We start from the raw sequence: 23,133 nt of genomic DNA on the forward strand, positions 1-23,133 counted from the left end.
CAGCACATGTTGTGGAGAGATAGCAGCGTAGGTCAAAGGTCAGACTGTAATTTGTACTGCTTGATGTGTCGTTCAGCGAACGAATGAGTTCTATTCTGAATCAATATCACACAAGTCTCAGTCTCAGCTGGCTGTTTGTACTTACCCCTTGAAAAGCAACGCACATGTATGAAGACGAAGATTGACTTCATCGACCCGTGAAATTAGCTTTTAACACTCAACACAACACACAGGCTGATATATACAGTACACATGCACAAAACACTATCCTGTGAACATGCACTAATGGAGAGACGTCAGAGTGAGGGAGCTGGGGGGATCGGTGCCTTGCTCATGGGTTCCTCACCCTAGCAGGACCCTCCTGTTCCCGAACCAAGACTGAGCTACGGCCGCCCACATGAGTCTCAGAGGAAAGCTTGTTAAAAAAAACAAAAAAACTTGATGCCTTACAGAAGACCTCGAGTGGCACCAACACTGATGAGAGAGACAAAGTTTAGAGTACCCATCTATTATCTATCTATCGATTTTTACAGTTTGAGTCACTGGATTTGATCCCCACAGGGCGGTGAAGGTGGAGTTACACCCTGGACTGGTCGTCAGCCAATCACAGGGCGGATACACAGAGACAGACAACCAGCCACATTACAACTTAGAGTCAGCAGTTCACCTTAAGAGCTGGACTTTGGACTGTGGGAGGGAGCCGGAGGGAGCCCACGCATGCACGGGGAGAACATGCAGACTCCACACAGAGAGACTCCTGTCAGACGTCGGTTCAAATCAGGCCGCTCAACAACACCAACCATGCAGCCTGTGACAGGGAAATGCAAAAAGAAAATAGCTCAAAGTCACTTATAGACTGTGAGTTTGATGTAAATCCTCTGTGGGGTTTTTCCCCTATCAGCTCGCACTAAAAAGTCCACACGTCTCCGAATGTGAAGTGGAAAGTTTCTGTCCGTATCTCAGTTCAAAGTTAATTAAACTCAGCCCACCTCCAAGCTCTTTTCTTCGGATAAAACCCTCACATGTTGCTCCCTTCTTTAATCATTTCGGTTGATGTTCTTATCACATAAGTTCAGAGCCGGTTCACTCTTTCTGAGTCACGCTGTCCGTCCTGCAAATATGTCCCGGAGACGAGGCTGAATGTCGGGTGATTACTGCAGTTTTTTTCGGGGGATTTGAAGTCTGTTAAATGTGTTTTTCAACTTTGCGAACGAGCTTTTCGGCAAATAGGCTTATCTTCGTGATTGAGTCTTGTAATATAGCGCTCTGACATCACGCGGATCAGGTGAGGACACTTTGCTGCCTCGCCTCATATTTCTGTTCACCCAGCCTGTTCGGGAGCAGGTATCATGCTAATGTGCTGCCGCTATTAATAGAACGGACGCTCCATCCTGCCTCCGTCAACACCTGATTCACCTTAACTGGCTTCACTTGAGAGAAAAATGGACCCCGAGAGTGTGTGTGTGTGTGTGTGTGTGTGTGTGTGTGTGTGTGTGTGTGTTGGCATGATAAGTTATCCATCTTTTCTCTTCCTCCCCCTGCCTCCTTTCCTCTCGACTTGCCCTCCTTTTTCCTTTCTTTTCTGTCCCCCTCTCCTCCCTCTGCATGTTTCTGTTTCACCCTTCACTCACTCTTCTCCTCTTGTTTGTCACCTCTCTCTCTCTCTCTCTCTCTCTCTCTCTCTCTCTCTCTCTCTCTCTCTCTCTCTCTCTCTCTCTCTCTCTCTCTCTCTCTCTCTCTCTCTCTCTCTCTCTCTCTCATAGTAACCTATCCTTGACTTGTTCCCTTGTATTCTCCTCTATCTATCGTTTTCCTCTCTGCCATCCATCCTTCCCTCCTGCAGTTAAAGGAAGTCAGCAGGGAGACACAGAGGGGAGAAGCACTGCCTGCTAAGCATTGGAGCACAACACACACACAAACATTTTTCTGTGTGTGTGTGAAGGTGTTTGTGTGTGTGTGTGTGCGCGCATTTGAGTTTAAAGTTTGTGTGCAACAAACTACAGGGTTTAATGTGTGTGATGGGTTGTTGTGTACTAGTGACATTGAATTCAGTGTGTGTGTGTGTGTGTGTGTGTGTGTGTGTGTGTGTGTGTGTGTGTGTGTGTGTGTGTGTGTGTGTGTGTGTGTGTGTGTGTGTGTGTGTGTGTGTGTGTGTGTGTGTGTGTGTGTGTGTGTGTGTGTGTGTGTGTGTGTGTGTTTTTATCACGCTGTCTCTTCTTATCTTATTCATGAACTCCAGCTGACTATCGCCTACCCATCTCTGCCTCTCTCCATTCTCTCTCCTCACACACACACACACACACACACACACACACACACACACACACACACACACACACACACACACACACACACACACACACACCTGTACGAAGCTCTTAAGCAGGTGTTACTTTCTGTGGCAGCTTCATCTATTAGAAATAATGGGTGTGTGCCCGAAAGGTTTTTAAAAACACGGATTGGTGCACGTGAGCCGACAGCAGTGTGTGTGTGTGTGTGTGTGTGTGTGTGTGTGTGTGTGTGTGTGTGTGTGTGTGTGTGTGTGTGTGTGTGTGTGTGTGTGTGTGTGTGTGTGTGTCTGTCTGTCTGTCTGTCTGTCTGTCTGTGTCTGAAAGTTCATGTCTACCTCTCTGCATCGGCCTAATCAATGTCATCTGTCTCACTTACACTGACAATGTCCCCTCTGTTGTCTCCTTTTGTCTCTTCCTTTCATTCAGCTCCTTTTCTTCTCTTTGAGTTTTTTTCCCGTTGAATCTGATTTTCTGTCTCCCCATCCTGACGTGTGCAATCTGTGTGATTTATTTATTTATTTATTTTGTCCAATATATGACAGTATATAGTATATATGATAGTACAGTGAGCTACATAGACAGTATATGTCAAGTGGACACTTGAGGAACTGCAGTTTGTTTGGCCTCATTTTTCAACAGTGGAGGATGTTGAACTGCAACTTCTTTGAAAAGAAAAATAAAAACATGAAAAAAAGAAAAGTTTTTAAACAAATTGTGAAACCTTTTTTAGTTTGTTGCTGTCTTATAACAGTCGAATGTTTCTCTCACTCTAAATATGTTCTGTGGTGAAGTGACACAGACCAGGTGGCAGCAGATTGAGATGTAAAATTCATAAAAATCAATGTTGAAACAATTAACCTAATTCCTTATTTAGTTTTGCTTCCTTTTAAAGGTTATTTAAATGCATCAATTATACGTTCTCCACAGCAGCTTGCAGAAGGTTTGAGTATCATATTTGAATGGAAGCAGGTGACTGAAGCACAGACTGTAAAAGAAGACGTATCCAGCTCTATAGTACTGAGCTCTGTGTGATCTGCATGTGTCAAGTGTAAAGAAGAAGGACAGTATGCGCCATTAGTAACAAAAAATAAATAAAAAATGAAATCTATATTTCATGAGGTTTTCTCTTCCCCTGTCTTCTCTGGCCCGTCACAGTCTGGTTCCAGTACAGCACCTCCACAGGCGGACCCTTCCACCTCCTCCTCCTCCTCCTCCTCTACCTCCACTGCTACAACCACAAAGGCGGAGCAGAAGAAGCTTTTATCTAAAGACTCCATCCTGTCTCTGTACGCCAGCAGCTCAGTGGGCAGTCAGCCGCAGAGCCAGCAACAGCCTGCTCCTGGACAAGGTATCGCACACGCACACACACACACACACACACACACACACAGCACTGATGTAAGCCCTTCGTCCCCCATATTGAGTCAGCTTCGCTCGGTTGTCTCGTCCAGCAGAAGTTTGCAGCCACACTTTTTGCCTGGTGTCTCATCAGTGCTGCTTGAAGTTCCAGAAAGTAAACGAGCTTTGGGAAGGGTTGTAATGTTTGTCCCTAATCATGGACCCTGAAGTATCTCACTCATAATCTGAACCCACCTGTGAATATGAACGTACGTCCTCTGCTTTCTCTCTGTTTTTCTCAAAAATGTCAAAAAATATGACTTTCAAATATTATTGATTATTAAAATAAAGGATTTTCAATCTTTTCAAAGTGCCGTATCCAAAAGTATAATATAATAACAATAAAAAATGCTGGGTGACCTTAGTTACTGCGGGATCAACTGGGTTTTAACAATCCTGGATTTTGCACTTTTTGTTCGAACACAGATGGATAAACAAAGTTTGTTTAAATGTAGAAGTATACAGCCTCTAACCATCGTCATGTATCGTACTCATGCTCGATGTCCAGTCACGACCTCTTAGATTCACCTTTTGACCCCTTTGCAGGTCCTGACAGCTATAACTGCCTTTTTCCAGATGCATGAATGTTAGTCTTTGCGATCTGGGTCCACCGCTGCACAAGTCATCAACACATGTTGAGTCTTCTAAAGTAGTGAAACATACAGTAACATGAGCACACTCAGATGTGCATGTTAGTACACACACACACACACACACGCACTTTGAGACATCAGAGAGGATGCATCACACAGATGGAGGAGAGAGGAGGCAGATGAAAGGTCAGCGTGCTGGAGAAGCGGACAGGTCCACTGCACGCTGCGATGACTGGAGTCCCACTGCTGCAGTAAAACTCGAGAGGTGTCTGCACGTTCACACTCGCCTCACACTCATTACATGGAAAGACTCAAGTGCGAACGCTGTTTATTTGTGTGTGTTTGCACGTAGGCGGCCGTTCTCGCACATATACATCAACCTGAGCATGTTCTGGAGTGTGTGGGAAAGCGTTAGTGTGTTTTCTGAATGGAGGAGTATAATGAGCCGTAGATTTGTACAGCAGGCACATGTGCATATTGATTATCCTGCTGCATGATTACGCTGATGTATACAGGATCAGCAGTGGAAATCCGGATGAAGGGCTTTACTTCTGCTGCTTTTTTATGTCCTCTCTGAAGCCAAATAAATGCTGATGGAGATCAAAGCCAGGAGGAACCGAGCCAGGCTAATGCCCCGAATCACTCACTTCCTGTGTGTGAGAGGGAGGGAGTGTGTTCGTGTTGGTGCCTCTCCATTCGGTAACAGAAATGAGATGGCTCAATGCAGCTCATAACTAAATGAGCATAATGTAAGAATAAACTAAAGTGAGTCTTTCCCCGTAGAGCGCTGAAAAGCTGTGTAACAGAAAACTGTTCTATTTCAGTATAAATATGGAGTCTAATGTTTCGACATGCAGCCATCATAGCAGACTCCTATTAGATGATCATTTTGCCCATTTGAAGAAGTGATCTTCTTTCGGCCCCTTGAGGTTTTTTCCACCCAGAAAAAAAAATCTGCTCTCATGTTTTTATTTTGCTGCTTATCATTATTCCCACAGCGCTCTGCAGTGTGACATTCTTCAGCTTCACTTTTATTCATAGATGTGCTAATGAAAAGTGTTCCTGCTGCTTACCTGTTGTCTCAAGTTTTCATATATAACACGTCTTTCTAACGCGTCATGAATTCATCAGAGCGTCATCCCCTTACGTTTCTCTCCCAGCGTATTTCCTGTTTTAACTGCATTTAAAGGTTCTGTGTGCACGAGGAACACCAGAAGTCAACATGGAGACGGGACTTGTTGACGTCCTGTGATCCCCCCAAATCTAACTCCACATTGATCCAGACACCTTAAACACACCGTGTGAATACGTTTCTCAGCTGTTGAAGAAATGCAAATGTGTAAACGATGAGGATTTTAACGCACACACACACACACACACACACACACACACACACACACACACACACACACACACACACACACACACACACACACACACGTTTCAATGCTTTAAAGCCCAAAATGTTCTTTCTTTTTTTCTTGGTTCAGGTTGTGATGAAGACATTTTCACTGCTAAAGTTTCTCAGTGAGAAACATTTAGATGAGTTTAGAGAGTTTTCTTTAGAGAGTTTAGCGTCGATGTGTCGATCCGAAGATTTGATCTGTGTGCACGTTTTTTTAATCACTCAGATTACATCTCTCCGTTTGTTTCTAATATTCCTCTTTTTTCTTTCAGTACGTTTTCAATCCGTGTTTATTTGTTGATGTAAAGCACTTTGTTATCTGAGTTTAGAAAGCTGCTATGCAAAGAAGGTTTTTGATTAAAATGAGCTCATTTGAATTGAACTGAGACTAATGATTTTTTAAATCTAAAAGAATTAGCTTGTTTTGGGGGCTCAGTAAATGGATAGTGTGTCGCGTGGAATGAAACTTTTCTATTCATGGATTAAGAGGTGTACCGTGTACCAATCATTCTTACAGTGAGAATCAAAGAGAGTTATCCAGAGAGAGAGAGCTCAGAATAACACATCACTACTGACTGACTTACTGTTCTGATATTTTTTTAGTTTCTTCATTAACTTATTTTTCTTCCACATTTTGGATGAAATCAAAGCTGAACGTCGTCTCGACTGTTAATGACACTCTGAGCAGGCTGAGCTGTAAACAACGTTCTGTGTTTGTCTGTTTCCTCTCCAGCAGGGATGTTCATGGGCCAGCCTCAGATGCCGTTCACTCCGCAGGGTTTCGCTCAAGGGATGGGCGGGGCCGTGCCACCCACCACCATGATGGGCGGAGGCGGCATGATGCCCAACGGAGGCTACATGAGCATGCAGCAGCCGCAGGGCGCCGTGCCAGCGAACCAAGGACAGAACATGTACGGCGTCCAAGGACAGCAGCAAGGACAGTGGAATATGAGCCAGGTGATCCTCACATTTAAATACGGCTTCTACATCACAGGCAGATGGGCGGAGCTCCGTTCATATTATGGTGTTTAATGAATTAATTCAACATCCTGCTCCTGCTTCTCTGCAGATTAACCTTTTTAAGCAGCAGACCAACACGTTGACGACATTTCTGCTGGCATCTATTAAAAAAAAAAAGGTCATAAATAAAGTATGATTTTCCTTCACAGTGCATGGGAGAGAGCTCTATTATGGCTCTGCTGATAGACTCACACAGTGCTCTGCTCCCTGATTTAAGGCCAAGCTTTGTGCATTAATGACCTCCGCTGTTCACCCTCACTAAAAGCCCAGGAAGAGCTGCTTTTATCAACTCTCCAACCTAACGATATGAAGTGTTTTCTTTTACTTAAAGTCAGCCGTCTCTTCCAGTCTGTCTTTTTCCAGACTCACGCCCTGAAATATGGAGCAAACAAGTCATCGATTTACAAATCTTTGGTGCAGGAGGAAGATTGACGAAGTCATTTAAAGACTCGTGTTGCTAACTCCTAAACTAGCTTGAAATGAAACAGAGTTTAACCTTCACAGACACACGGGGCAAGAACATCAATTAAATACAATATAAGAAGCTATTATAAAAAGTATGAAAACGTAAAATGGACAAAAGGTGCAGATGCTGTTTAGTCACTTTGCAGATAATAGGAGTCTTCTTTTTAACGTGTGAGATAAAAACAGACTCAGTTTGAAGTCTGAAGTTTAAAAAATGATTTTGGCTGCTTGTTCTTATGTTGTAGCCAATTTAATTAAAGCTCAAATATGTAAATATGACCGGGGTTCCATGATACAGATGTGTCCCTGTAAGTAAAAACAAGGTAACAGAAGAGGTTGCCATGGTGACCACAACAATAGACTCCTCCTGTTTCAGTAACGGGCATGATGGTGACATGTTGAATTACTGTCACATGTCAACGCTGGGCGGCCTGTCAACACGCCCGTCAAAGAGCTCTTCCTTCATTGGTCCATTAGCTGACGCTCCAACACACACCGCTTACTGGAAGTGTGTGTGATTGTGTGTGTGTGTGTGATTGTGTGTGTGTGTGTGTGATTGTGTGTGTGTGTGTGATTGTGTGTGTGGTAACACTCAAAACTGTCGTCAGCATCTTGACAACTGGGGAGGTTGTTGAGAGATCATAAACCAACGCTGAGAGACACACACACACGCACACACACACACACACACACACACACACACACACACACACACACAGACACACACACACACACACACACACATAGACAGACAGACAGACAGACAGACAGACAGACAGACAGACAGACAGACAGACAGACAGACAGACAGACAGACAGACAGACAGACAGACAGACAGACAGACAGACAGACAGACAGACAGACAGAAACACACACACAAACACACACACACACACTTCATCATCCACCTCCTTCTTAAACTGTTCAAAGGCAGCAATGTGTGTCAATGTGTGTGTGTGTGTGTGTGTGTGTGTGTGTGTGTGTGTGTGTGTGTGTGTGCATATTGTGCAAAAGGATGTAGTGGAATGATGAATTGACGAACCATGAGTGCATGGTTACATGCATGTCAAGGCTTGGAAAACACACACATACACATACACACACACACACACACACACACACACACACACACACACACACACACACACAAACACGCATGAACACACACGCTCAGCCCCAGCTCTCAGATGACCAGATAAGTGAGTAGCACTGCACCAAAGCACATTCATAATTGATAAGCCGGAGTGGGTGGGGGAGGGGGGGGGCAGGCAGGTGGATAAGGGAGGAGGTGAAGAGTTTGGAGGTGCACAGGGGAAGTGTAAGAAGCCTTTGAAGAGCAGAGGTGGAGGTAAAAAGGAAGCAAAATGGAAGAGGGGGAGCACCTCCCTCTGCCCTCCTCTTCTGGGATGTCTATTTTTGCTCTGACTGACCCCCCCTCTCCTTCTCATCCTCAGATGACCCAGCAGATGTCAGGCATGGCCGTGAGTGGTGGAGTCCCTGCGCCACCCACTTTCAGCCAGTCAGGAGCCCCTGCAGCAGGTTGGCCTGCGGCTGCACCGGCGGCGTCCGGCCAGACCCTCAGCACCCAGCTGTGGAAGTAAACGGGCAGGGCGTCCAGAGGATGAGTCGGGGGGGCAGAACACGGTCACATGTAACGAAGAAACAAAATGACGGAAATGTTCTCCTCCGTGTCCTCTTAGCTCAGAATAAAAAAAATAAAAAAATCAACGCACAAGCTGGGGTAGCTCAACTGCCCTTAAAGCCCCTCCCCCAATCGCGACACACCCTCACCGTGGCTCCTTTAAAAGATGACATCACACCGGATAGAGCGGAGAGAAAAAAAGACAGACTGGCAGCTGTTGTTTCTCATCTTTATTCCCTCTTGATTTCCTTTTTAGTGTTGTTGTCTGAAGAAAGAGACACAATCAGCAGATCGACAGAAAAGAAGCGTCTGCTCTACTTATAGTATATCATTACCAAAATGAATAGTTAGTGAATAGTCTTGCAATACCTACAGTAGATATGGCTATCTTGTGATTGGTCTATGCTACCCTCTCCTCTTCCCCATCTCTCTGCTGTGTATATTGTAAACCCCCCCCCCCCTCTCTCTCTGCAGGGCGAGCAGAGCCTCATAGCAGATAGTCGTCCGAGCAGTACTGTATTTATGTGAATAAGATGTGAACCTTCCACTTTTTTCAGAGCCATAGTACAAGAGAGGCTGCTTCAACTCTCGCTGACTTTGTTTGAGTTCTCGCCATCATGTGACACACGCGCGCGGTGTGGGGGAAAAGATCCGCAGCCCGGGTTTGTCCTGCTTACTTTAAAAAGTCACGCGGACTCGTAGCTGCTACGGCTCAGACTACAGGAAGTGTAAAAAGTTAAAAAGGCTTTAAATGAGTGCTGCATAATGCATACAAAGACAAACTGCTCAGGTGATCTCAGGCATGCACACACTGGAGGACACTAAGACGTGTGCGAAGGGAGGCAACGTGATCATGTGACCTCATGAGAAAGCAGACTGGCTGCAGAGAGCTCAGTTCTTCTGGGCAGAGATGAGGTAAACAGGTGTGGTCTGATGGAATAGAGTAGATCATCAGGGTCCAGATTTATTCAAATGTAGGTTTAGGCTTTTCAGGAACACCCAATCAGGGCAGCCTGTGAGTTCTGACATCCTCAAACCTGATTCGTGCTTCTTGTGGTCGGAGCGGCAAAGACGGACCTCTTCAGTAGTCTCTCTCACCTCTTCAAAGCCGTCCGTTTTTAAAGCGCCGAACATTTTTAAAACAGAATGAAAAGAAGGGGAGACTTCAGAGGGGAATAATGAACATAGAATTAGACAAATAAACGTGTTTGGAAAAGAAGGGCTCCAAGTGTTGACACGTTTCGAGACAGTCAGCTTGTTTCTCTTCGGTCAGTCAAGCATGTGTGAAATGAAGATAAATCCCTCAGATGATAGATAGATAGATAGATAGATAGATAGATAGATAGATAGATAGATAGATACTTTATTGACGCCGAGGGAAATTCAAGATGATCTGGGCTGAACGTTGGTGCCCTCGAAGAGCCCCAAACCTCGATTTGACTGGTGTGAACAGGTACAAGAACTCCTGTAGTCTGAGCCCGACCATGTTAACTTACACCCTGATTAACTGAGTCACATGATTCTACCATTTCACGATTTAGATATGCTGTGATCATTAGGTCGACGAGTGTCTCATTAAATACACACCAGTGGTTTCAAAAATAGTCCAAATGAAAAAAAAAAAAAAAACAGGATATGAGAAAAAGAAGATACTGGAACAAGTCTTTGTTTGGTCTCATATCGGATCATCTTACCTCCCAGAACATCTGCTCCACGAGAACATCTGTGTGACGAGACTCCCAGACATGCTCAAACTGGGACCAATAGGACGTTTTTAAAAGAAATATCTGGCGATCCTCCGTCAAAGTGTTCGTGTTATCTCCTCCGTGAAGTGACAAAAGACGGTTTTTCTGGATCTTTTCCAGAAAAACTTGTTTTAATCTGTGAAAACAGGTGGAAAGCGGTCACTTTGAAGGAACATGAAAACCATCATTCATTTATTCCCTGCAGGTTGACGTTACTTTGCTTATTTAATGGGTCAAATGCCAGAAAAACAACTGAAGCATAAAACAGGAACACCTGCTGTGACTTGACTGTCATTAAAGGAGTTCAGAATCAGCTCTTTGAAGATATCGGTCCAGCCCTCTTTCTAATCCTGCAGGCAGCTTAGAAACATCCCGAAACCCAAATGTAAAGAATTCCCTCTAAGGCTCAGTAATTTGCTGGGCGGCCCCGGGGCCCCTGGGTGTCTTTGGGAGCCGTGCTGTGCTGTTTTTGATGTCTTTAAAAAGCGAACGAGCCGGCTTCACTGGAAACTGCGCTCCGACCCAGTTAAGATGTTCCTTGTTTTTCAAACGAGCCGTTTCCCCCTGCGCTCCCCGAGGCAAATTAAAGCTCGACTGGAATCACAGCGGTTTGTCTTTTCTGCACTTTAAATAGCAGAGCAGGTTGTATTATATATATCGCTGGCTGGGTGGAGATACTGTTTGTGAACTGCTCCTTCTCTTCTCACTGCAATCTTTGGATTCCTTCTTGAACTACTGGACCAATGCTGCTCCCTTCATGTACGAGCCCGACGCCGTGTGTTCTGCCATCCACCATGTTTATTGTGCTGTTTTGTTGTGTGCAATACAAGAGAAGCACAGTTAGTCTGAAGCAAATAAACCTGGATGACCAATCAGAGGGCCGAGCGGGCGGGACAAGGCACATGATTGGACTGTGCTAACGAAGAGAGGACCTGTATGAAAAATGTGGATGGGTCCCACGTCCACTGTCCGCTCCGTGTTTCTTTAAGTGGAGCAAACGTGCTGTACATACCTGCACATAATAACCAGCAGCTTTGTCAGGGCCACTCAGCTTCAGAACGAGCCGAGCACTGGACAGTGAAGCTTTTCAAAGTAAGAGTCGTTGAGAGGTTCAGATGTTCTGAAGTCTGCGACAACACTGAAAAAGTCAGAGCCAACGTTTCGCTCTTTCCTTCTCTTTACAGTTTAGTACATGTGTAGACGTGTCTTTCACTTTCATGGTTTCGCTTCGAGCCGATCGCTGCTCTACTTAAAGTCATCTCGATTGGGACCATCTTTAGAAACTGACTCAACTGAATCATTTTGTGTGGGTTAGAAAATGATACGTAAGTTTAGATGACATCAACGCAAAAATATTGAGATTTCACAACATTTACTGACGACTTCATGCTTTATGCTTTAGTTAAACTTAATGCTTAAAAAAGGGCTGTAACTTTGCAGCGACACATGACCACGTCATGCAGTAGTGTTTGCATCCCGAAAGGATTTACACGTTTTATCGACCAGTGTTTCATTTTTTACTTTAAATATCAAATATCTGAACTCAGATTAAAACACTGCCATGTAGCTGTTTAGCCAATAGTTTAGAATCAACACCATATTTTAAAAAAAGATTATCGTCTTGATACTCTGATGTAACGATATTTCCTAAATCCTGACATGATGTTTAACATACGACAGCGTCCTATTTGGAATGATTTGGCCACTGAACGAGCTGCTGCGTTCATACAAACACACAGAGTGAGGATCACACTGCCGAGTGCTGGAGCAGAGATTCATGTACACAGGGTCCCTCTGCCATGCAATAACTGACGCACTCTCTCACACACACACACACACGCACACACACACACACGCACGGAAAGTGTAACGACACAAAAACACATTCGATATCTCTGAAGTCCTCCAGGTTTATTTCCAATGTGTTTACATTTTCTGGTGCCTAGTACAAGGAAAAAAAAAAAGTGGTTTCCGTGCATTAAAATAAATATCCAGGTCTGTGTTCATGTTTGTCTAATGACTCTTTAAATGTAAAAGTACTGTTTAAACTTTGATTTGCTCCTGTTTTTCTGTTCCTAGTTTTACAAGAGGGTCATTAGAAATAAAGGCTGTTGAATCCTGGGTTTAAATCAGTTTTTTCTTCAGCGATCGGGACACAAGCCGAGCGTCCTGTCTCTTGTGAGGTTGACGTGTCGTCTGCTCGGTGCATTCCTTTCTATTCCTCCGCTGGCAGGTGTGTTTGCTTGTGTGGTCTTTGTCGTCCGCCCACAGACTCTACATTATTGACGGCAGCTTGTCAGCAGAGATGTCACTTGTTATTTCACATCCGTTGCAGATCACTTCCAAAATGTGGTCACAAACAGGCAGAATGAGAGTTCCAGTTCATTACGTACGATCAGTACCCGGTGACGTAATGAGCGCGTCAATAAATCATTACCACATTAACTCCCAGACACTGGAGTGATTAATTTGAACTAAGAAGACCAGATCTCTTGTTGGCTTGTTGCAGGTCTGATCCTCCAGGACAAACAGACCTCGTTGGCAGGCAGCAAACAGAAGTTATCGAGCAATTCAATTTCAATTCTTCTTCTTCTTCGAGAGAGAGAGAGCGCAAGATTTTTTTAGAGAGTTTAAAACACTTGCACAAAACTCCTGCAGTCACATGTCAAAGTTTCCGTACACTGCTGCTGTGCGTGCGTGAATGGAGCAGTACTGTTGGTCGGTTGACCTCTGTACGTAGAAGCCTCTGCCATCAGTGTCTGAATGTGGCGTGTAGTCTAAAAAGTGCCATGTGTTGCCAGAAGACTAAACAAGTCCAAGTACATTTACCATATATCGTGTTTATTTGTTTCTTTGGATCATAGTCTGTAAGTATCTGCTCCTGCAGGGCGCTCTACAGAGCTGGAGCTGAGGCGGGTTTAAGCCTCTTAAACGAAGTGTTACATCACGCTCGCCTGTCAATCAGCAATCACGAAGAATCAAAAATTCCCCCTCTGTACGAGACATGAGCTCATATTTCATGTTTTGAACGAGGCTGTAAACACTTTCACTCCTGCTGTGAAAGAAACTGCTTTCTTTAATGTGCATGTGACTTCTGATGCTTCTGCAGCCTGCCTCTAGTGGACAGTGGAGGAACTGCAAGGATATTGCACTTCTGCATCTACTTCATTTTTTTTAACACCGCTTAGTTTGAGCATTATGTTCCCATAATAACAGGGGGGAAAAAAACACTTACAGTGGAATACAACTCCTGAATCTGGCTGCATGTAAAGTACTGTTTGTCTCTGGAGTTTGCTGTCTGTCACCGAGTCATTCGAAGGCAATCGTTTATTACAAAGTTCTGTCTCTCTCGGGATCAAATTTGAATGTTTTCACACACTTAGACTATCAATCTGAAGCGGCCCACTGGAGCAACTCTAAGCCTTGTACCAATCACTTCATTCGAACCAAAGGTGTGGTGAGAAACAGTGCCCAGAAGAGTACGAGAATTACTTAATGCAAAGACGTGAAAACATTACTACACTCTCAGATATCTGATCCATGAGACGATGATTATTCCTGTTTCACATTTAATGAGGTTCAAGATGAAGTTAATGATTCAATGCAGCAACATGTTTCATACATGTATGCTTCTCTTTTTTTATTTGTTGTACATCAGCAGGCTGTTGAGGGAGGAAATGAGCCGTCCCAGTTGTCCCAGTTTGTAAAAGCATCGTATCCATGCTAGTCCAGTTCTCATAGAGCAAGTCTGCCAGAAGCCAGAAGAATCATGCAGCTCGTCAGAGTCTGTGTCCGTCCCGAACAGATTGTAGAAACCCGATAAGGGGAGACATCAGGGGGCCGTCATCAGTCTCAGCCAAGAGATGATGGCTCGCAACAATCAGCGTCTGGTTTTGGATGCTCTGCCCAGCACTTCAGGATCTCACACTTCGATGACCACGGTGTCTCTCCGATGTTTGGGCTCATTTGCGAGGTGCGGCTTCTCTGTGCGAGTGTGCCAAACCAGCACCTGAAAAAGAGGGGAGGAAGAAGAGGGATGAGAAAATGTGCTGACAGTGGAAACGCTGGCCTCTAAATAAAGAATGAACAAGCTGCATGCTTGGATAAATACAGCACAGACGCAGGTGGATGGCTCCGCTTCAGTGAAACTCTGTGACTCAAACTGATATTTTACACATCAGATGAGAACTGATATGCGGAGAAGTTCACCTGCCTCTATATTGAATTTCTTTTTAAAAACGAACACTTGTTTAAAACGTGATTTACCAGTACATGTCATTGGAAGAACATAGGTGTCAGATACAACCCACACCAAATGTTTCTCCCTTTCTAAGCTGTAAACAGGGCAGTGCATAGACATTGTAAACTGGGGTGCTGATGGCAGAGGCTGCTCTGTAGTGAGACCATCAGAGGTAACTTATCCCATTCATACTCCGACGAAGCAGAGGGAGCAATTCAGACTGAAGTCTCTCACACATCGGACAAGTTGCTGTAGGAGCTGGGGATCCAATCTATCCTTCACTCTCTCTCTCTGCCTGTCCTCTCTGGTAATGGATTACAAGCCTTTAATAATCTATTGATTATTTCCCTCATTACATGATGAGGTATTTGATGTGTAAAATGTCAGACACTGATGAAAAAGCTAATTGTTTCCCAAAGCTGTTGTTATAATCTATAAATGTGTTGTTTTGCCTGTCAATCAAAAGTGTTCTGTCACAGGTGAAGAAAGCATTGACTTTGTTTCTGTGACACGTAGCTTTTAAAATCGGTCGTGACCTCTCTCCATGTTTCAAAAGCATCTCCAACATTGATCCTAGTTTCAATCAATCAATCAATCAATCTTTATTTATATAGCGTCAATTCATAACAGGCGTTATCTCAAGACACTTTACAAAAGCAGGTAAAGGACCTTACTGTTTGTCTGTTAACATTAACAAAAGGGCAGGTAACAAGACCATGCTCATTGTTATGTTTACAAAAAGCAGGTAAAGGACCTTACTTATGGCTATGTTACAAGAGCCCAGCTTAATCCGTCATGGCGTGGCAAGAAAAAACTTCCTTTTAACAGGCAGAAATCTTCAGCAGACCCGGGCCCATGACGGAACAGCCATCTGCTAAACTGCAGTTTGAGCAGCTTTCTGCTGCTGGAGCTTATTAGAAACATGCAGAGGCTTTTTAGCTCGGGTACAATCACTTCTATCTGAAGCAGTTCCACTGCCCGCTTCCATCGCTGCAACACCTGTTGACCTGATAACTGCTCTCATATCTGGCAAACCCAGGGGCGTCCAAAACGGCCTTCAAAGCCCCGCCTACCTTCTCTGGTCCAATCAAATCCAGAGCGTTCAGGAGCAGAATCTAAAGTTAGAAGGAGGACATACTGGCTGCTGCATTGTTGTCAGAGAAGCTTCAACACAGCATGTTTCCTTCCTGTCTGATCATATAGTCGGGTTAATTCAATACAGTATATATCTAATATTGGTCCAATATTTCTTTGTGGAAATACTCAAATATCCAGAATGGCTTGACATTGCTCATCAATTAGATTGCTTAGCTCCAGATCAGAGTCATGAAGATCGATTCCCACTCCAGTGCGTGTTTTAAAGACTGACACCCCTAAAAAAAAAGTTATCTATTGTCTGGAGCTCTCTTTTTTTATTGTTGAAAAGATTATTTGAGGTAAAGAATCGTTCCTTGATGTTGCTCTGATGAAATATCCGTCAAAAGAAAGACACTTCTGTGTTCTTGGAAACAGAGATTGCATTGTATCCTCCTGCTGTTGAATTTGACGCTCAGCAGTCTGCCAGGAGGGATCCTCACTAAGGAAACAGTCTGACACCTCTCGAAATGGATCAAATCAACAGCAGAACACACCTCTCTGCAGCTGTTTGTCTCTGTGTTTGCAGCCAATTTCACAGCAATATGTCGGTGAGAAAACACTGCAACCGTGCAAAGATTGATATTCTACGCGAGACAGTGATGCCTTTAATCCCCCAGAGCTTCAGGGGAGGTGCTTGGACTTAGAGAGGGTATTTCTTTTCTTTTCTTTTTTTTTAGCTAATGAGCATATAACTCATTTGTGTGTGTGACATACCAATGTCCGAAACAACACACACATACACACACACACACACACACACACACACACACACACACACACACACACACATACACACAGGCTCACAGAGGCATGATTTATGTTTGCCCGTGAACACTGCTGGTGTTTCTGGGCTTCTTCAGGTGGAACATGTCACTTTCAGCACACTGGGCTGCTAATTGGCCCACTTTGCATATCTAACGAGGCTAATGTAGCCGCCAAAGCATCAGCCCAGAGCTGTGGGGAAATCATTGCTGAGCGTGTGTGAGCGTGTGCACCTGTGTGTGTGTGTGTGTGTGCACCAATTACGCAGTCAGAGTGCTCTCCTGGACTCACACACACCTCTCTCTCTCTCGCTCTCGCTCTCGCTCTCGCTCTCTCTCTCTCTCTCGCTCTCTCTCTCGCTCTCTCTCTCGCTCTCTTCCTCATTCATCACGCCCACTTTCTCTCTCGTGGCTCTTCTCCTGGTTTTTTTTTGTTTCCCCTCTCAGTCCTCTCTCCTGCCCCATCTTTCTGCTCCTCCCCCGAAGACAAAAAGCTTTACCAGGTTTCGAGCGTTTCACCCTTAATAGCATAAAGAGAGGACAGGCCTGTTTCTCTCCATCAAGAGGAGGAAATGTGGAGGAGCAGCGGGGGGAGCTTCACAATTTCCTTCCAAGTAACATCCATCTTTAAACACTGAAGTTCACTGCACCACAGCTCTTACTTTTGAAGCTTTAGTCACCATTCACATCTGTTACGAGAACATCCAACCAACTACATGGAACGACATTGACCATTTAAAACCTTACAATCAGAATGAATTGAATTTATGGCAGTGAAATATAAAGACTCTCTTTACAGTGACGATCAGCGTTTTAAAAACATTGCTTTAAAGTGTGTACACTGCAGTGGGAATAAAAGAGTTTCTGTTTTCTTTTTCACTCGTCCTGTGAAGCGACAGCCTGAGAAGAGCAGCTGATACGAGTGGTTATGAATTAATTTTAATCATATGTATATAATGTTTGTACACTGAGAGTTACTGAAGACACATTCCCTGTGTTTGTAAGCATACATAGCCAACACAGCTCATCTGATTCTGATGTGCAAGACAGCTCATCTCTGCAGAGCTGTACTAGGAGAGGAGCCAAGTGGATTTGAGCTGTGGAGGAAATGTGATCCTGTGAGGTTGTAGAAATGTAGATGTCTGACATTTACAAGTGAAGGTAATGTTTTCTCTGTAGCCCATCAGCAGTCTATCCAAAGAGAAAGGAACATAAGCAACCATGAACATGAAACGTTTGTCAGCCGCGTGCGTGAGTCGCTGTGTCGTCTGATCATGGACGGATCAATTCTGTTTCACGATTTGCTCATTGAACATTTATAACAGAAAAAAAAAAACCAACAGGGACAAACTCAAACCGAGCTTGGCAAACCTTTAAGAAGCTTGATTCAAAGATGTGTTGAAGCATATGTTGCTCCCATGTTCTCTGCTATGAAACCTCATGTTGCAGGAGTTTTCTCCCTGGACGAGATTGTAAACCTGCATTGTTATTAGCGCAGTAATTTGCCCTATTGTAATACAATTGTAGATTTTTAAAGTCCTGTTTTCTGGTCATTTTAAGGACTGCTTTACTGCTCGTCTCCATCAACTGCTCTGTTGAAAACCAAGAGTAGAGTTATAATAATCCAGAGGAGGTCTTAATGGGACAAAACCATTTTTTTTAAATGCACTCATCGGGCTTTTAGGATCAGATCATACAAACCAGATTTTGTGGTGGCAGAGATGCATTTAGAAACATTAATTTAATAACAGAGAAGTTTAGCTGAAAGCTGAGAGTCGTTGCAAATGAAATAAGAGAGCAGTTAAGTCTTTAGGTCCATGGCAGCAGACGTCCCTGTGTCCTTTTCTTTACCCTGTCCTCTCTTCAAACTCCACCTTCAGTCGATTTATCAAACCAGCCCTCTTTGCTCTGCACAGCTTCTCCTCTCCTCTCTATCTCCTCTTCCTCCTGTGCTATCATCTGTCTCCATCTGTTCCTGCCTCCCCCTCCTCTCTGGTCCTGTCACTGCTGTCTGTTGCCATTACTCTCCCGCTCTAACTACATTACAGATCCTGTCAGTCGTCTGCAGATACTGACCCGACCATCAGATGAGCACTTCTGCCCTCCCATTGTGAAGGTCGGATTCAGGCTCTGTGATCTGATCCTGATACCTTACTCAAAGTGCTTTGAGCCTGGAGTACTTGTGTGTCACTCACTGCTGCCAGGAGGGAATCGATCCTAAATCATCTCAAATGTTCAGACCAACCACAGGCTTCATCGATGGTTAAATCTTTCAGACACACAGAGTAAAAGCAAAGACCTTTGCTGATCGATAAATGAGGAGCAGATGATGTCACTCTGATGATGATGTAATGTAAAATTGTCATTACATTCTTTGGTTGTGGGTGATTGTATGTGAGCCTTGTTGGTGCTTTCACTTTCACTGTTAGGAGATGAAAAGAATATTGCCAACCCGGAACGTGCAGCCGACAGTCTCTGCATCAATGAAGAGGCCAATATGCAATGCACACAAGCCTCGTGTGCTCCAAGTGTCAACCACATATGACCCAATACACAGGCCTTTTCAGACCCATAGACACCAAAGAGACATCATAACACCAAACACTCGATCCAGATCCTTTACAGCAGAGACATAACGGTCATCCAAAGGTCACTCCTCATGTTCAATTATTCAAGTTGAAAGCTCGTACAAACACATTTGTATCTGGTTTAACACACATGCATAAAATGTGCAAAGCTACATATCAAAGTGAAGGTGCTGAAGACAATAAAACATAGGTTCCCATAGGTTTTCTAAATGATGACAGCGCCCAGGTAAGTTTGAGAGAAATTCAACAACTGGATGCCATTCAGCCAATATTGTTGATGTGGATGTCGCAGGAAAGAAGCTCAAATGACATAAAGTAGGTAGTGGCCAGGTTTGGGTTTTACATGTATGTTCTTTTAAAGGGTGGCTTCTTTTACCTGTCCAGGTGTTGTACCTACTTCCATGTCATGTTTCTCTGTCGCCTCGTTGAATGAAGTCATTCATAAGTAACTGTGCAGGAGTCAGTGTACGATGGTTTAACTGTCTGAGTCTTGTCACGTTCTTTAACACAACAGCGACTTTATGAGTGATGATGTCACCTCCTGCTGCTCGCGTTACTCAGAGATCCTTCCCTGTGCGGTGCGGCGTGGTGACTGATGATGTCACAGCCTGCAAATGGCCTGTATTAATATCAGTGGCAGGGTATACCTCCATTAGTGTAATGGGGCTGATAATGATGATGATAGTTTCAACACAGAGCTGTCAGCAGCAGCAGCAGCTGTGAATGATGATCCAGCAGCTCCGGGAGTCTTTATCCTATTCCCTGCAGGAAACATTTACCCATAATCCACCAGGGAATGAGGAGGGCAATGATATGACCTGCATGTGTTTATTCCTCATGAAGCCAGTACTTGTCACTGTGTCCTCTTTTATACTTTTTTTTTCATATTGTTTGCTCTTGAATTGCTTCAGTGACAGAGCAGAAAAAGATGCACAAACAACCTGAGCATTACATTCACTTTCATGGAAGATTAAAGGCCCCTGATTGGTTCAGCCTGTCGCATAGAAGAACAACAAATGAACCTGCCACTACTGTAAGAGTCAATTAAATAAGTGTATGTTTAATATCAGATTCAGGGTCTCTATGTTGGTCGTTCTTTAAACAACTGTGCAAAAAGAATCACGGATGAAAAATGAAGTGACAAACTCTCAGGATGAAGTTGTTTCCTGTGGAGTCATGTGTTTCTTCGCTAACATCCATGCAGGATGATTTATGAGAGACACCCAAAGTCACTCAGTCACTCATTAAAATCAGCCACAGTCAAAAGGAAATCAACATGATCGTGTTCGGATAGACAGTTAATCTGCAACTCTCATCAATAAATAACACGACTGCTCAGGACCTCATCAGCGGCACATTCATCAACCATCGGAGACGACGAACTGAATAAGACGAGCACTCACCCACTTATCATCACCTTTATGTCAGTAGGTTAGAAAAGCAGAGCATAGGTGTATCCTTGATTTAAAACAACAAAGGTTGAATCAAAGTCTCCTTTGCTTAAAAACACACACAATAGAAAAAGAATGAAATAGTATAAAACCAAATCAAGAAGACTTCAACATTAACAATGCACCAGTTAATTGGCTACTCCAGATTAGAAGAAGACAAAGAAACTTAGTGGCCAAATATTGTGGTATGTATGTATGTATGTATGTATGTATGTATGTATGTATGTATGTATGTACGTATGTATGTGCGTATGTACGTATGTATGTATGTATGTATGTTTATGCGTATGTATGTTTATATGTATGAATGAATGTATGTATGTTTATGTATATGTATGTATGTACGTATGTATGTATGACTATGTATATGAATGAATGTATGTTTGTTCTCTATGTATGTGTGTATGTATGTATGTCCTGTGTGTATGTGTGAATGTATGTATGAATGAATTCATGTGTATGTATGTATGAATGTATGTATATACTGTATGTATGTGTGTATGTATGTATGCATGTATGTATTGTAGGTGTGTGTATGCATGAATGTATGTGTATGTTTGTATGTAGGTGTGAATGCGTGTGTGTGTGTGTGAATGTATGTACTGTATGTATGTTTGTGTGTATGTATGTGTATATGTGTATATGTATGTTTGTATGCATGCAAGCATGCATGCAAACATGCATGCAAGCATGTCTGTATGTGTGTATGTATGTACGTATGTACGTGTGTGTATGTATGAATGAATGTATGTATGTGTGTATGTGTGTATGTGTGTGCTGTATGTGTGTGCTGTATGTGTGTATGAGTATATATGTATGTACTGTATGTGTGTGTATGTATGTATATACTGTATGTGTGTATGTATGTACTGTATTAATGTGTGTGTATGTATGTACTCTATGTATGTATGCATGTGTGTATGTATGTATGTGTATGTATGCATGTACTGTATGTTTGTGTGAATGCATGTATGTACTGTATATATGTATGCATGTGTATGTGTGTGTATGTACTGTATGAATGTATGTATGTGTGTGTGTGTGTGTGTATGAATGTATGTATGCACTGCATGTATGTACGTGTGTATGTATGTGTGCATGTATGTACTGCATGTAGGTATGTATATACTGTATGTATATGTGTATATATGTGTTTGTATGTATGCACTCTATGTATGTATGCATGTGTATGCATGTGTGAATTTACGTATATACTGTATTAATGTGTGTGTGTGTGTGTGTATGTAATGTATATGTATGCATGTGTGTGTATGTGCTTTATGGATGAATGTATGTATGCATATGTGTATGTATGGACTGTATGCATGTATGTGTGTATTGTACTTGTGTGTATGAATGTGTGTATGTATGTACGTATTTGTGTATATATGTACTCTATGTATGCATGTGTGTATGTATGTGTGAATGCATGTATGTACTGTATATATGTATGCATGTATGTGTGTATGTATGAATGTATGTATGCACTATATGTATGTGCTGTATATATGTATGAATGTGTGTATGTATGTACTGTATGTATATATGTACTGTGTGTATGAATGAATGTATGTGTGTGTATGTATGTATGTATGTGTGTATGTATGTGTGTATGTATGTGTGTATGTATGTATGTATGTATTGTATGTAGATGTGCATATATATGTGTGTGTATGTATGTACTCAATGTATGTATGCATGTGTGTATGTATGTGTGAATGTATGTATGTACTGTATTAATGTGTGTGTGTATGTAATGTATATATGTATGCATGTGTGAGTACTTTATGGATGATTGTATGTATGTATGTATGTGTATGTATGCACTGTATGTATGTGTGTATGCATGTACTGTACGTATGTGTATGAATGTGTGTATGTGTGTACTCTATGTATGCATGTGTGTATGTATGTGTGAATGCATGTATGTACTGTGTATATGTATGAATGTCTATGTACTGTATGTATGTGTTTATGTATGTACGTGTGTATGTATGAATGTGTGTATGTATGTACTGTATGTATGTCAATGTATGTACTGTGTGTATGTGTGTATGCATGTACTGTACGTATGTGTATGAATGTGTGTATGTTTGTGTGAATGCATGTATGTACTGTATATATGTATGCATGTGTATGTGTGTATGTAGTGTATGAATATATGTGTGTGTATGAATGTATGTATGTATGTATTGCATGTATGTATGTATGTATGTATGCATGAGTGTGTATGTATGTACTGTATGTATGTGTGTATGTAGTGTATGAATATATGTGTGTGTGTGTGTGTATGTATGTATGTATTGCATGTATGTATGTATGTATGTATGTGTGCATGTGTATGTGTGAATGTATGTATGTGTATGTGGGTGTATATATGTGTGCATGTATGTATG

The 23,133-nt window shown here is 42.9% G+C and overlaps 2 protein-coding genes across 6 annotated transcripts in view; one reads left to right on the forward strand and one right to left on the reverse strand.

Moving 5' to 3' along the window:
* The window catches only part of LOC306835720 (stromal membrane-associated protein 1-like), a 69,333-nt gene extending 59,446 nt beyond the window's left edge, over window positions 1-9,887 (forward strand). For 4 of the 5 annotated variants that reach the window (XM_079362428.1, XM_079362427.1, XM_079362424.1 and 1 more), the window contains exons 9-11: window positions 3,447-3,639; window positions 6,421-6,644; window positions 8,628-9,887. In XM_079362428.1, coding sequence (XP_079218554.1) covers window positions 3,447-3,639; window positions 6,421-6,644; window positions 8,628-8,774 — 564 coding nt within the window. In that variant the 3' untranslated portion in view covers window positions 8,775-9,887. The remainder of the gene's footprint in view (window positions 1-3,446; window positions 3,640-6,420; window positions 6,645-8,627) is intronic. The other variant, XM_079362426.1, reaches the window with a different exon arrangement.
* A 3,737-nt stretch (window positions 9,888-13,624) lies between these two features.
* The window catches only part of b3gat2 (beta-1,3-glucuronyltransferase 2 (glucuronosyltransferase S)), a 44,932-nt gene continuing 35,423 nt past the window's right edge, over window positions 13,625-23,133 (reverse strand). The window contains exon 4 of the mRNA XM_079362438.1: window positions 13,625-14,569. Coding sequence (XP_079218564.1) covers window positions 14,483-14,569 — 87 coding nt within the window. The 3' untranslated portion in view covers window positions 13,625-14,482. The remainder of the gene's footprint in view (window positions 14,570-23,133) is intronic.

Source organism: Symphodus melops (assembly GCF_947650265.1).
Source record: "Symphodus melops genome assembly, chromosome: 15".
In the NCBI taxonomy this organism is placed as follows: domain Eukaryota; kingdom Metazoa; phylum Chordata; class Actinopteri; order Labriformes; family Labridae; genus Symphodus; species Symphodus melops.